The 15,521-nt window shown below is 34.7% G+C and overlaps 1 protein-coding gene across 1 annotated transcript; it reads right to left on the reverse strand.

Moving 5' to 3' along the window:
* Positions 1 to 9,321: 9,321 nt before the first annotated feature.
* On the reverse strand, positions 9,322 to 15,235 carry LOC143630793 (cyclin-T1-3-like). Its single transcript, XM_077099708.1, has 7 exons — positions 15,072 to 15,235; positions 12,411 to 12,701; positions 11,510 to 11,591; positions 11,080 to 11,214; positions 10,818 to 10,993; positions 10,195 to 10,346; positions 9,322 to 10,112 (listed from the first exon to the last, which is right to left on the reverse strand). Exons 2-7 carry the CDS (start codon positions 12,638 to 12,640, stop codon positions 9,490 to 9,492), a joined length of 1,398 nt encoding a protein of 465 aa, XP_076955823.1. The 5' UTR covers positions 12,641 to 12,701; positions 15,072 to 15,235; the 3' UTR covers positions 9,322 to 9,489.
* Between the last annotated feature and the right edge of the window lie 286 nt (positions 15,236 to 15,521).

Below are 15,521 nucleotides of genomic sequence, written 5' to 3' on the forward strand. Positions count from 1 at the left end.
CATCTATTTTTGTAACTTATTTATCTTCTATCGTGATTTTTTATGCTACACAAATACAAATTATTCATGCACTACAAGTTCTTGTGATGAATACATTTTATTCTCAACTAATATATCTACACAAACTCATACATAGTTTACATCGTGATTAATGATACCAAAAAAAATAAAAAAAATCTTATACATATTTGCACGAAAATATAGAACATACACTTGTTTTAAGCATAAGAAAACTTATAACATACAACCTACAAATGTAATACATCATCAACAAATATATATATATATAGGGGATGGATCTTGCGAGAAATGATATTACAGCGAGAAGTGCGGAAGTGAAGGTATAACTCCATTAATCTTTAGTTTCACTCCATTTCATATGATGTTCCATACATATATGTACGTTGGTTGTATTTATGTCTTAATTACACATTCAAACCTACATACAAACATATAAATGTATCGAGCCACATTCAAACCTATGTACCTATACACATACAAACATACATACACATATACAAAACATACGTACACATATACAAACATACATAACTACACACATACATATGCACCTACACATAAGAAATAGAGTGAAATTAGGAATTAATGGAGTTACACATTCACTTCTCGCACTTCTCGTTGTAAAAAAACTTCTGAAATAATCCAATACCTATATATATATATATATATATATATATATATATATATATATAAGCTACACAAAAAATACACATATCCTACACATTTGAACATTAAATATCAATAAAAATATACAACCTATACAAAAAAAAAGAATAAAAAAAAGATAAACCTACACTTGTATTTCAGCATCATAACCTACACGAAAATGCACATAACCTGCACATGTATATTTAATATTAACAAAAACATTAGGAGGTTGTATTTTAAACTACACATGTGATATATACATGTTAATAACAAAATTATAAAAATAAATTAGACCTTTTTATTTTTTTAATTATTATCTTTTAATTAGTTATATTAACTAGAGAGATAATTACAATGGTTTTATCTTTATATTGTTTTTAATTATTTGAGTTTGTTTAGTTATGCTAATTTAAGAGTGAAATTAATTATTTACCTAGTTGTATTAATTAAAAAGAGAAAGCACTTAATGTTGTAATTAAAACATTTATATTTATTTTTAAATATTTAAAACTCATAATTAAATTAGTGGTTCATATTGATTTCACGCGCTCCTCGTACTAAGATCATTTCCCATATGAACTTAGGCTTGTATATATATAGAGAGAGAGAGAGAATGAAAAACAAATATGTATATATATTTATATGTATGTGTGTATGTATGTATATGTCCAAGGAATGGGTTGTGTTAAATTAGAATAGGGATTTATACTAATTACAATCATGGCAATATCATTACCATCATATCACTTTAGTAAATAATGTGTTTTTTGACCATTAATTGCAAACAAGAAGTTTAGTCTTTAATATATAATAATCAAACAATTCATTATGGCATGTATTCACTTTTAGCTTTTCGCGTGTTATTGCCTATTCAGGTAGAATTTCGCGTACTAAAACATGAAAAATTAATAACTGAGAAACATTTCAACATAAATATTTCAACCCACTCCAATTTGGTCTACCATTATTACATAGGGAACAAGGATCGAAAATAACATTAAAACGAAAAAAGAACAGAGCATGTGTTGCTTGTAGCTGCCTAAAAGGGTGCAGTAGCTGTGCGATAGAACTCGCGCTCACATTCGACATTTCCTCATTAATTCCATTCATTTCTTTTTCTAAAGAAACCAACTCTGAAAGGGCCTTGTTTTTCTGTGACACGACTTCAGAACGCTTTTCCTCAAGCTCTTTCATCTTTTTGCCATCGCTCTCAAAAGTTTTTTCCACATCAGTCAATTTTGAAATCTCCTTTTTCATATCCGCGAAGATCTGCACAAGCTTTTCATCAAGCTCATTCAACTGCTTTTTGATCAATTCGAGCTTATATTCAACACTTTCTTCTTTCATTTTCCCTTTTTAATTACCAAATTAAAGAGAAAACAAAAAAAAACAATTAGAATTTTAAAATATAAAAAAAAAAATACACTAAACATTTTAAGGCTTGTAATAGACTCACTTTTTATCAACTTGTTCCTTATGACATATAAATAACTTTACCTATTGTCCTCTATTTATAGGGGAAAAATACAACATAATTATATTTATTTACTAAAGGCCCGGTATTAAATAAGCCTTTTCTTTTTCAAATGGTAAGAGCCCAAATCTAATTGATGATAAAGATAAATTAAAAATGAAAATAATTTAAAAAAAAATATTTTGAAAAACCTTTATGTGGGATGGGATCCCAACTAAGAACATCATTGGTTCTTCATCTGTCGGCATCCGGAAAAGGAGCAAGTCTGGAACTATTAATAAATGTCTTTATGCGTGTTTTATTTCAGGTTGAACCTAAATATTATTGTTTCGCACTCAAGGAGAACTCCTGGGTTGAAGCTATGAAAGAAGAGTTACTACAGTTCATGAAGCTCAATGTGTGGAGGCTGGTAAAGAGCCAAAGAACAAAAGGCCGATTGGTACCAAGTGGGTGTTCAGGAATAAAAAAGATGATAAGGGTGTGATTATCAAAAACAAAGCTATGAAAGAAGAGTTACTACAGCTCATGAAGGCTGCCTTCTTCTATGGATCAGTATAAGAATAGATCTATGTTAAGCAACCATCAGATTTTGAGGATCCTAATTGTCCAAATTATGTTTATCGTCTTGACAAAGCTCTCTATGGTCTCCACCAAGAACCCCGTGCTTGGTATTCTACTTTAGAATACCATATTTTGGAGAATGGATATAGAATATGTGTTATTGATCAAACACTCTGTGAAGAAGGTTGGCAACGATCTGATCATGGTCGAAGTGTATGTTGATGACATTATTTTGAGTCAACGAATGATAATCTGTGTAGAGAGTTTTCAGAGGTAGTGTGGAGTCGGTTTGAAATGAGTACATTGGGGGAGATGACATTCTTCCTAGGCCTACAAGTTAAACAGAAGATGTATGGATTTTGATTCATCAAAAGAAATACGTCCATCAAATTGTTCAGGAGTTTGGGTTCAAGGATGTCACTCCTTAAGCCATTTCGATAGCTACAAGACCGGCATTAGCTCTAGATCCATCTGGAAAGTCAATCGATCAACACCTTTACAGATCTATGACTGGTTCCCTGATGTATCTCACTACAAGCATGCCGGACAAATGTTCCATGTTTGCCGATGTGCCGGATATCAATCAGATCCGAAAGAACTCACTTAACCGCTATCAAATGTATCTTCTGGTATCTCAAGGGAAATACTCGTTTGGGTCTTTGGTATCCAACGGTCCCTCCCTTGGTGCTGCATGCCTACACCGACAGTGATTATGGAGGATGCAACTTAGAGAGAAAGTCAACTATAGGAGGATGTCAATTTTTGAGTGACCGCTGGTAATGCAAGAAGCATGTCCTGGTGTCCACCTCCACCACTGAAGCAGAAAACATTGCCGCATCCAGCTATTGTTCACAAGTGATATAGATCCAACATTAACTGTTGGATTAGTGTTTGAATTTCTTTAACACCCCAATCAAGTATGATAACGATGCAACAGTTTGTATTGTTAAAAACTCGGTCCAACACTCAAAGACAAAACATATTGACATCCGAATGCACTTCATTCGTGATTGTACGATCGTAAACTTGTCAATATTGTACATGTTTACACAGATTACAACTTTGCAGACTTTTTCACTAAAGCTTTTAATCATGCCCGATTTCTATACCTTGTAGAATCGCTTGGCATGATATGTTATGATTAAACCTATCAATCTATCTTTTTGTATATAAATTCGTAAATATTTTTCAAATATGTCACAAATTTAAAGGTAGAAAATGAGTTATTTTAACTCACCAAAAGGATTCTTTTAAATTTTAATAAAAAAAATTGAGTTTTTGTCTCGTCAAAAAGATTTTATCTTTTTTTTAAGAAAATCAGAAAATATCTCAAAAAGAAAGCTCCTGTTAAGAAGGATCGGGATTTTTTTTAATTTCGAGAGATTGATCCGACCTTTGGAAAGTGATAAGAAATTAACTAAGTTCTTCTAGCTCATGAATAAAGTAGACAATAAACAATAAGCTCATAACCTGATATGCTCGATAGGCTTTACATGTCTAGTAAGTACCTAAGTGATATAAACTAAAACCTACTAGATTAAGTGGTTTATCCTTTGAAAGGATGTGCATGTCTCAAGATATATTTTTCTGAATGATAAACAGAAATAAAATTATCCAGTCATACATGAGCCCGTTAATGGTTGGTCACCATAAAATAGTTGTTGTCTTTGATCATATATATTGAAAATTCATAAGAAAAGCAAAAATAGACATTTTTTATATGTTGTTAAATCCAAAGATAAGGCAGAAAAACTGCAAAAGAACTTAACTATTTAATATCAACACAAAATGTTAATTTCTAGAAAAAAAACGGGGGGGGGGGGGGGGGATATTATAACTACTTAAGGTGGGGCAATAAGTTGATAGTCGTAAGTCCTAAAAACCTTGAATGAGAGGTATGTAAGTTTGAACTGTGTGGCATGTAAGTCCATGGTTCAACCTTTATCATTTGTAAAAGTTTTGCAAAATGTATTAAAAGCTTGTCTGTCGAAAATGTTTTAACCAATCATTAAGGGGTCAGAGTTAATTCGCGGTGATCTGGAGAAAGCAAAATAAGCTTTGAGAATATATATGCGGCATCATTTTTCTAATAAGTGGGGACCATACATAGTCTATGCCTAATTATAACTTAATCAGTATCATAAGATTTTGAAAACATATGTGTAGTTTAAAAGTGGATTAATATATCGACAATCAATCTGACTTCGGGTTGTAATAACAGCCAAAATATGTGTGTTGCGACGGGCATCTCAGTCAATATGATTCCATATTGTGATTTTTCTCGGAATATTATATATGTTTATTGTATATTATAACAATTACATTCTGTTTTTAAATTTTCAAAATTAATTTATTTTGTTTGTTTTGTTATATTGTGTTTTCTTTTTTTATGTTTTTACTCAAAATCTTATTTTAAGTTATTTTATATTATTTTATTTTAACTTTAATAATTTATTTTTTAAGTTTGTTTCGTTTCTTTATGTCAATGTCCTTCATGCAAACGTTATTAACCAGGTGGACTAATAAAAATATATCTTGTATATACCCAATGTTGTAAAAGTAAGTCTACAAGGAGTACTCGCTACAATGTATGACGTCGAGTCGAGTTTCTTTAACCCCGCCTAGCTACTAAAAATTAGCCAAATATGATCAACTTCAGCTAGAATCAAATGTAGTCGGTCAACTTGGACCACCTTTAAATAAGAAAAATAAAACAATAATTCTTACTTTTGTTATATAAAGAACAAATATCAAGTTTTCTATAAATGGTTAACAATTTTTATAATAACTTAGTATTTAAATATGTATTTCTCTTATTTATATTGATATTTGACATATATGTAATATCCAAAATTAATTTTTTTTATATTTACTATGTCCGATTAATCCTCAAGTACTTCGAGTACACCCAACTCTCCAGTCCACTACATAGGGCCCATCTAGCGACTTTTGCAACCATGTATATACCTGAGTGTTCAGGTTCGGTGCATAAAAGTTTTCAGGTTTAAATCGATAAATATTTTCAAAGTTCGAGGGTTGAAAGTGTAAAATAATTCAAAAAATGAGAGGATTTGACCCTATCGCAAAATAGGATGACCCTATATAAAGGGCAATCCATTTTCTCTCTAGAACCGACTCAAAACCAAAGCACTACCGTTATCTCATCCTTGTTTCACACTTGAATCATCCTCGTATCATCAACATGGATCCATCTCCAAGGGTACAACATCGATTGATGTTGACTCGATCTTGTACTTATTAGTCGGTTCAAAACCAAACGTTTATGAGATCAAAAGGACCTTAATATGTTGTTTGTTTCAGAATCGATAATATATCTTTGTTATCGACATCATAATGGACTTGTGTACTGATTTAGTTAGGTTTTTGTTCAGATTTGTTAAGTTTTTAGATTTTTGAGGGTTTTCGGACACTAGTTAATGTGTTTGGTGTTCTTTGTGTTCATGATAGTTGATAAAAGTTATACGCAAAGGTTGTTCGGACTTAGGCGATCTTAGATCTGTATGAAATTGAAGTTTGGAAAAACTTGAGTTTGAATCGCGTCACATGGTTCAAAACGAATCGCGCGTTGTTCAAAATGAATCGCATCGCAAGATTGTTAAGAATCGCATTGCATGATCCTTTATGAATCGCAATCGCATGATCTTCTGAATAGCAAGCCTCAGCATGCAAATATGGTGAAACAATCTGTTTTTGGTTCTATGATGAGCAAGGGTTCTTCAAGAACATATCAGTCTAAAGGATGGGTACCATGACACAAGTTTGGTCTGTTTGCAAAGAATGAACCAGTTGATGAAGATTCAAGTGATGATGAACAGAGTGTTGAGAAGTCGGATGATGAGGAAACTGAGATAGAAGTTGAGGTTAGAAAACCAGTGACACGGGGTGTCAAGGCTACGAAGAAAGAGTCCAAGAAAAGGAAAACTACTAGCAAACCTCCTGCTGGTGGTTCTTCCCAACAAAAGGAAGAGCAAGAAGAGCCCAAACAGCCATTGAAGAGATTAAGGAAGCTTGCAGACTCCAAGAAAGCTGCAAGCTTGATAATAACGTTGTCAACAGTCCACGAGACAAAGGTATCCACCACACCACCCAAAATCACTCACAAAGACCCGCACCAAGCCTCATCCACGACCATGGCCCGCCAAATTGAGGCCATGAAAGGTAAACAAGTTCATGTACCTAGAACCAAACCTAAATGCATACCACCCAAGCTAAAGCTTCACGACTCCCCAACACCTAGCCCACCATCTTCCCTACAACATCAATCCTCACCCATATAAACCTCACCTTTCCATTCCTCTCACCCAACCAACCCACAACCTCACCTTAGACTTCCCAATATCTCCCAACCAACCACAAGCCTCTCCTAAACACAAATCACCTAGTTCATCAGCCTTTAGGTCACCATCCTTCCACACCTCACTTCTTAAATCCACAACTTATTGGACCTCCACTTTCACATCCTCACCTGCCTCCTTACCACTCATGATACCTATACCAGCCTACTCCCAACCACTAACCCAAACCTCACCACCACCTAAAACCCTACCATTAACCCAAGTCATTTCCCATCTAGCCCAAAGCATTACCATGCCCATACAATCAACTACCCAGCCTACCCGTTCAAGCACTCCACCCTCAACTACTCGACAAAATATCCTAACCCTAGTTTTCCCAGATCCCGTCTTAGAGAGGATCGTGGCATTGGAAGAATTCAACAAAAAGCGGGCAGAACAGGAGAAAATAATGATGGATTTTAGTAAAAAACAGAAGGAAAAGTTGGAGCAATTTGAGGAGGAAAGGGTTGTAAACAAAGAGAAGGTGGAGAAATTGGAGTAAGAGAATGTTGCTAACGAAGATAAGATTGCTATACATGAAGTCTTGATTGCATCTCTCGAATCGTGAGTGGAAAATCAACAAAAACTAGTGAACATTCGGTCATTATCCCTCATTGAACGATCAGATGAAGTTGAGAGATTGGAGTTTAGAGTTTCCTCATTGGAAAGTGATCTCATATCCTCAACCAACCTTGAAGACAACTAAGGACTGAGATCATCCAGCTAGGTCACAGATCGATAGGTTGAAGCTGAGAACAAGGAACAAAGCCGACTGAACGAGTTACAGATCAAGATCAATGAAGACCTTGCAGAGAAGTATAAAGCAGCTTTTGATCTCATCACCTTATCAGATAAGGACACCGCTGATCTGAAAAGGCAAGTGAAGAAGGTATTTGGTAGCTGGGAACAGGGGTGTTCAAAATCGGATATTCGAAGTTTCGGATATCCGAACTTCGCATATTCGGTCCTTTCAGATATTGGATATCACTATCCGAATCCGAAATGTCGGATATTCGAAACTTTGGATATCCGATCGGATAATGGTTCGGATATCCGAAAAAAATCTAGAAAAAAAACTTGTTTTAAAATTAAATTGAACTTGCAAGTCACTAAACATACAATCCAACAATCCATAATACAATTGTTATACAAGCACACAACTAATAATTTGTTATACAAGTAACAAACTTTAAAACAAATATGTAATTAACAATCTAACAAACTAATAGAAACCTAGCATGCCTTACCAAGGTGGAGCGTGGTGGAATTGGTGCAGAAAAAAGAAGGATTGCGGCGGACGAAGGTGGTGATAGGTTGATAGCGCCGGAGGCGGTGACCGGAGCCGTGGAAGTGGTGCGACGGTGGACGGAGGAGGTGATTAGATACCAGAGAACGTGACGGCTTAAACCTATAAAGTGTGAATGTATGTATGTATGTATGTATGTATGTACGCTTCAAAATTAGGGTCAAATAAGCCATAGTATATATTAAAATTAAAAAATAAATTTAGTATTTCGGATAGTTCGGATATCCGAACTATCCGAAAAATCTTAAAAGTACTATCCGAATCCGAATCCGAATTTCGGATATATGGGGTTCGGATATCCGAATTTTCGGATAGTTCGAATACAGATACTTTTGAACACCCCTAGCCGGAAAGACTCTAGTGAGTAGGATGAAGGGAAGAAAAAGAAAGACAGTCTGTTATGTACAATTGGTCCTAATGTTGGTGGGGTGGTAATAGTGTTGGTGCTGTTAGTGTTATGTTACAATTGGTCCTAATGTTGGTGGGGGTGATAGTAGTGTTGGTGCTGTTAGTAGTGATGTGGTTATTGGTACTGGTGGTGACTCTAGTCTTGGTGTTGTTTCTAATGTTGCCGGTGAAGACATGGTTGAAGAAGTTGAAGAAAATAGCGATGATGAAGACGAGCAGGAGGAGGGGGAAATAAGTGACGGGAGTCAAATGAACATCGAAATTATAGATTTTGTAGTTTATAAATTCTGCTCTTGTAGTTTATAAATTCTGCGGAGTAAATGTTAAAAATGTACTTTTTCTTCCTTTTTTTTGGTATATATCAATGTGTATAAAGGAATGATTTTAAAGTTATAAATATACAATCCGCGACCTTTTTACGAACAAAGCACAAGCTCAACATTTTAGCTCATAAACGAGCCGAGCTTGCTGGTTTAATTTCAAACCTAAGCCCAACCTGCCTCAACTCGTTTGCAGTCCTGGAAAGAAATGATCCAGAAAGCAAATCATTTTCATAAATAAATGGTGCCATTTCATGACCAGAAAGCATACACAACCAAAATTTAGTTCCAGCATGATCAAGTACATGAACAAGTATGAACAACCCGCGCATCCATGGCTTCCAATGAACAATACCATCAAAAGACAAACGCCAACACCACAATTCAAACACCCTTCTAACTCCTCCTTCGTTTCTCGGGTGGTGGGGTCCCACCACCCTTCCTTTTCCCGTCCTGTCTCACATCACCATCATCCAACACCGCCATCTCACCTTCTTCCACCACCTTGACCTCATTATTTTTCCTTTCTTTGTTTTTCTCAGACTCCGCAGCCAATTCAATACCATCCTCCAACACGTGTTCAATCAACTCATCATCATTCATAAAATCCGTTTTTCTTGCCACGTCACCACCACGTTCCTTTCTTCTTTTCTCAAGAGCCGCACGAACCTTATCTTTATCAATCTTGTTCATAGCGTCTTTTGGTGTTTGACTTCTTTGACCACCACCCTTTTCTTGGTTTTGATCATCATTGTTCTCAACATCGGAATTAACATCCTTGTTTGACTTATTTCGATCTGTGCTTCCATCATCATTACTTTGAAGATCTTGAGATGTTTTTTCATGATCAGAAACTGGTCTTGAAGTTGCAGCACCAACATGAGAATCACCGTCATTTGTGCCATGCTCTTGTGCTTTTTGAGCAGCCATGCCACCTGTACTTCCATCAAGAACCTCACTGGTTTGTGAAGGTGGCATTCTGTTTTGTTCATATAGTTCCAACATTTGGTTACTTACCTCTGCAATAAAACAGAAACGGGTCAAATCGGTCGACCCAGATCAAAAGGATTTGCTATAATAGCAAAAAAATTATAAACCAACCCTCCAGCTGGCGTGGGGTCACATTGAACTCCTGCCACCAAACCTTTTCACCATCTGATGGCAGTTTTACTTTAAGAAACTTTGCAGCAAGAAAAATGGCACCGGCTGCTATGTGGTGGGGTTTAAATTGCAAACATAGAGATGTCCGAAGCCTGCAAATGTTGTTTTCGCGGGTCAAAATCAGAAAAAAAAAATGACCACAGACATGTTACATATTCTTTAGAAAAAATTACCAAAACTGTTGAGTTGGCTATAAAAATTTCCAAAATAACTGAATAAGGGCTTAACTAGTAGCTAAACCTTTTTCAGTGCTAAGCTGGCGACTACAAGACTTAGCCGGCACGTTTTAGGGCTTAGCAGCCGGCTAAGATATTTTTTTGTCAAATGACTACTTTGGGTTTTGGTAGAAAGGTTGGTCAGCTTGACTATTTTGGTAAATTTCCCTGTTATTTATCAAGTTCCCTATTCTACCCACTAAACTGGAACTAATTTTGCACGTTGTCTAAAACTGTATGGAAATTATAAGGGTAAAATTGGCATTTAGCCATCATAAAATGCAATAGCTCTTTTTGGCTAGTGGACGCTTATTTCAAGAGAGGGGTATTAAAAGGAATTGATCTTACCCATCGTTCACAAAATTCCAAGCAACCTGAGCAAGTGCATTTTGAGCAACTTTGAACTTCTTTATAGCCTCAACAAGTGGTTTATATGGATGATGCACATTGAAATCAAAAGCAAGAGTTGCCAGAACAACACGTTCTCCAATTAAAATTAATTCTTTTTGTTGTTCATACACTTCCTGTGTGACAAAGTGAAAACAAAAAGATTCAGAATTGGTTTAGACTATTCATGATTAATAAAGACACTTTAGTTTACAAAATATACCTTCTGTTTAATTCTCTGGGCTGCACTGGGGTCCTTTTTGTGATGAATTTCATAAGAAACGAGAATAACATCCTTCAAAGGACGGGGAGTTTCTTCAACCTTGCCCGCAAGAAACATGCAGACTGTTGCAATCGTCTGCAATCCAAGAATGTTAATTAATAAATTGTCTTTATAATTTATGCCATTAATAATCATGCTGGTACCAAAAATGGCAACTTTCAGCCTAATTACTGATATATAAACTATATTCACGTAGAGTATATAATACAAAGTAAGGCATTAATTAGAGGACCCCTCGCCATAACATATATACTTGAAAAACCTTATGAAAAAATTTACATACTTTTTCAAGATAAAGAAGAGACATCAATGCAAGTTCAAATCATAACTTGAATTAAAATATATGGAAGTGAAATGGGGCAGAACTCACCCTCCTGTCGTTTCTTGCAAGTGACTGGCGAACGAAGAAACGATGACAAAAGATAATAGCAGTAGCAATAGTTACCTGAGGCCTGTAAATATCAATAAACAAAATGCATTCAAAACGTCTTATTAGTCAAAACATAACTCACAATTTCCATCAAGGATCTATTATTTCTATGAAGTGATAGTTATAGACTTTCAATAGGCACAATAGTCAAGTATGAAAATTGATTCAAATTCTAATAGTGAGACTTGAAAAAGTAACAAATGTTTAGTCGATAGGGTTGTTATAATCGCACTTTCAAACAAAACTAGATTAATGAAATTATATGACATAGTTACATTGTTACATTAGAAGATTGTGTGTACTTAATAAAGCTCATACTTGGTCAACTTTAAATTTGTACTAGTGATATAAACTTCTGAAATCAAAGACTGTGCACCACTTATGACCAACAAAGGAGATTTGTACAGCCATAAAATCAAGCCGTTTAGACGCCTATCATGGCTGCAGACTGTAGAGCATCATAATGAAGTATAAATGGCAATGTAATAAATAAGCGATGTTTTAAAAAAGAGAACGTATTAAGTATCCTTATGAAGGTCTCAGGCCCACTATAGGTGCAGACAACTCTTATTATTAATATCAAATAACAAATTTGGTAATACATATCCAATAGGATCGAGCCGGGGGTCTCACCGGAAGCAGCCTCTCTATCCCTATGGGGTAGAGGTAAGGCTGTCTACATCTTACCCTCCTCAGACCCTACCATAGCTTTGCTATTGGTGGGATATACCGAGTACGATGATGATGATGATATCCAATAGGAAAGTTTTTTTGTCATCTTACAAAATAACATTTATTGAGATATTCAAATAATGAAAAACCACGTGAATAGCGAACTTACACTTTAAGTCTCATACCCAAGTCCTGCAGGAATGTGCAATAAGATTTGCGCAAGTAAGTCTCCTTCTTCAAATCAATACCGTCTGCTCTAGATGGTGAGTTTTCTTCTATTTCTTTCCTAGAAAAATACCATTGTACGCTATTTTCCTCATGCTTATTATCAGACTGTTTATATGGACCGTTTCCATGCATTCCAGATAACGTTGCATCACTGGATAACAAAGCAGCCATTTGTGGGTCCCCAACAGTCTTCCAATATATCCTGGAATGAAGCTAAAGCACCGTCACCTGCCTGTGTAATTACAATATTTAACAAGAGACGCGGATTTAAAGAAATACATATATACATATAAGTTAATAAAGAATAACTTGCAAAAGAAGTAACTAAGCATAACTGCATTCTAAGCCTACATACTATCTGAGCCTTAATTAAACTGATCTAAAAACTGCAGGCGTAATAAATATAGAACTTCACACCAAATGTATACACTCGAGAATCTCGATGGCCTAAAAACCTTTAGAAAATGCACATATATATATATATATGTGTGTAACAGAAATCTATAATGGGAGCTAACGATATCTTGATACAAGATACACAATTACAAAGTACTTGATTTGATACACAGGCAATGCAGCTGGTAAGTACAATTTAACATTCACTAATCCAATTGTAACATTAAACACACCATGCGCATTAAATAGCTGTCGGGCAAAACCTGACATAACTATACTGAGAAATACAATGCCCAAGAGAAGATGATCATAATTCATAAATGCTTCGCGAACCGCTTATGTAGGATGAAGGATCAATATCACGCACAACACGCTACTCGTAACAATTTATCATAATATCCAAATCAGTTGTTGCAGAATAGACTTTGATTAATGTTATGAGTCAATGGAAAATTTCAAAATATTAGCCTCTCATGTTTATGAGAAGTTATAAAAATATAACTAATATATTTCAAAACCGGCTGCCAAACATCCATGATCATTGGCATAAAAGCATAAAATGAGCAGAGAAGAAAAAACATCTTCCAATCATACAGTTGTATCTACATTTTAACCATAGTTATCAAAAGCGATAAGCGCTCAAAAGCGTTGAGGCTTTACCTAGCGCCTAAAATTAAAGCGCAAAAAAACGCCCGATTTTTAAAAAAAAGCGCACATTAAAAAACAAAAGTTTAACTAAAGTAGAGCATCTTATTAAGAAAACAAAGATTCTTTCTTGAAACGCTTCATATATATCAAATTATATATTAAAACTTAATATATACTTATATAACTATTATTATTATATATATCAAATTATAATAAACATGACTAAATACTAAACAACATATATTGTGTTATATTATAAAATAAAAATAAATAATAAATATAAGAAAAAAGCATTAAAACGTATATAAATTAAATATTAAATAATAAATTATAAACTAGCTAAGCCCTTAAATAGTAGGAGTTTTAGTTTTTACTTGAGAATAGGAAGAGGTGGGTTAAATGTCATTTAATAAATAATACGCATGCCACTTGAGAACAAGAACAGGTCAGCGCTTTTAATATCGATGCATTAAAAGCGCATTTAATGCGCCTCGCCCAATAAATGCGCTTAAGCGGTCGATTTTGATAACTATGATTTTAACAAACCCTAACATTGTCTAGTTGAAAGAGAAAAAAGAGTGACTTTTTTATTAAAATACATAAAAAGGTAAATGACGGGCAAGAATTTCAAATTTCTACCAATGGCTAGTTAACCCAGAACACCTAAGTAGAAGTTTCTCTATCTACGTAAGTACGTACCGAGTGATAATATATAAACATGCAGAACGCATTATATTTACAAGTGATATCTACAAATTTGTTTCAGAATACACATATAAACCCTATCATGCAACCACTTAATGCTTGACAGCCAGTTAAAACACAATACAGAACAGAAATCATACGACCAAAAGATTCAAACTAAAGTACCATTCATGCCATTATATATGAAACCGAGTACAAACACGATATCAACAAATCACTATCAAATCAACAAGACGCCCGAGACATCAACAAGATTCCCACTCTAGTTGCATTAAAACTCATAATATCATATATCATAACTATAGCACTTCCATTAGTTTCATATCAACAACAAGGAGACTTAATCACCAACAACATTTACTCATATCACTTTCCCTATTCTATATAATAAGATACAACACCTACATAAAAATACCCATTTACCCAATTAGATCTATCATAACTTCTAAAAATCTATAAAAACGTAAAAAACATTCAATCTACTAACCTAAAATCAATCAAAAAAAACTTCAATAAAAAACCCTAATTCTCACCAAGATCAAGTAAACCCATAACTACAAATCAAGATCGAGTAAACCCAGACCAAAAATTAATATCAAGTAAACCCGCAACAAAAAAAAATCAAGATTAAGTAAACCCACAACCAAAAATCAAGATTAAGTAAACCCAGAACCAAAATTCAAGATTAAGTAAAAAACCGAGTAAACCCACAACAAAAAAATCAAGATTAAGAAAACCCAGAACCAAAAATAAAAATCGAGCAAAACCCAGAAAGGAATCGAAAAAACTTAGGGCAGAAATCGAACCGCAGATGTAAAGGGTAAGGTAAAGGTAAGAATGAATTGAGACTAACCGGATACCAACGGAGTGTTATCTCAGCTAGATTCCGGCGGTGATCGGCGCTTCCGACTTCGTCTTGTAGTATCGGTCGAGCTATACCTTATTCAGAGAGAGATCACGAGAGAAAGTGGATTCAATCGGACGGAGAGTGAGGGTTTATGGTTAAGATATGTTGACTTACGGACTTAGTCCCTAGGGTTTTTATTATTCTCCATTTTATTTTTTTTTTGAGATAGTTTATGTAAGGTTAGTTGTCAAATTTGTAAAGAGAAGAAAATAGATGTGACAAAATTGATGTTGAGATTTGAGAAAGTATTAAGTTTAGAGTTTTCGGCTTTGAAAATTTGGAACTGACAAACTACTATGTTGAAGGAGGTGTACAATGCCATCGGAGAAAAGATGGGTTCGGTGGTTCATCATGTTGATCCCCAGTGGGATGATGGGGATTATTCCGTGGGATGGT

Source organism: Bidens hawaiensis, unplaced genomic scaffold (assembly GCF_021521415.1).
Source record: "Bidens hawaiensis isolate Kalapana, Puna unplaced genomic scaffold, B.hawaiensis_p1.1 tig00005823_1, whole genome shotgun sequence".
Classification (NCBI taxonomy): domain Eukaryota; kingdom Viridiplantae; phylum Streptophyta; class Magnoliopsida; order Asterales; family Asteraceae; genus Bidens; species Bidens hawaiensis.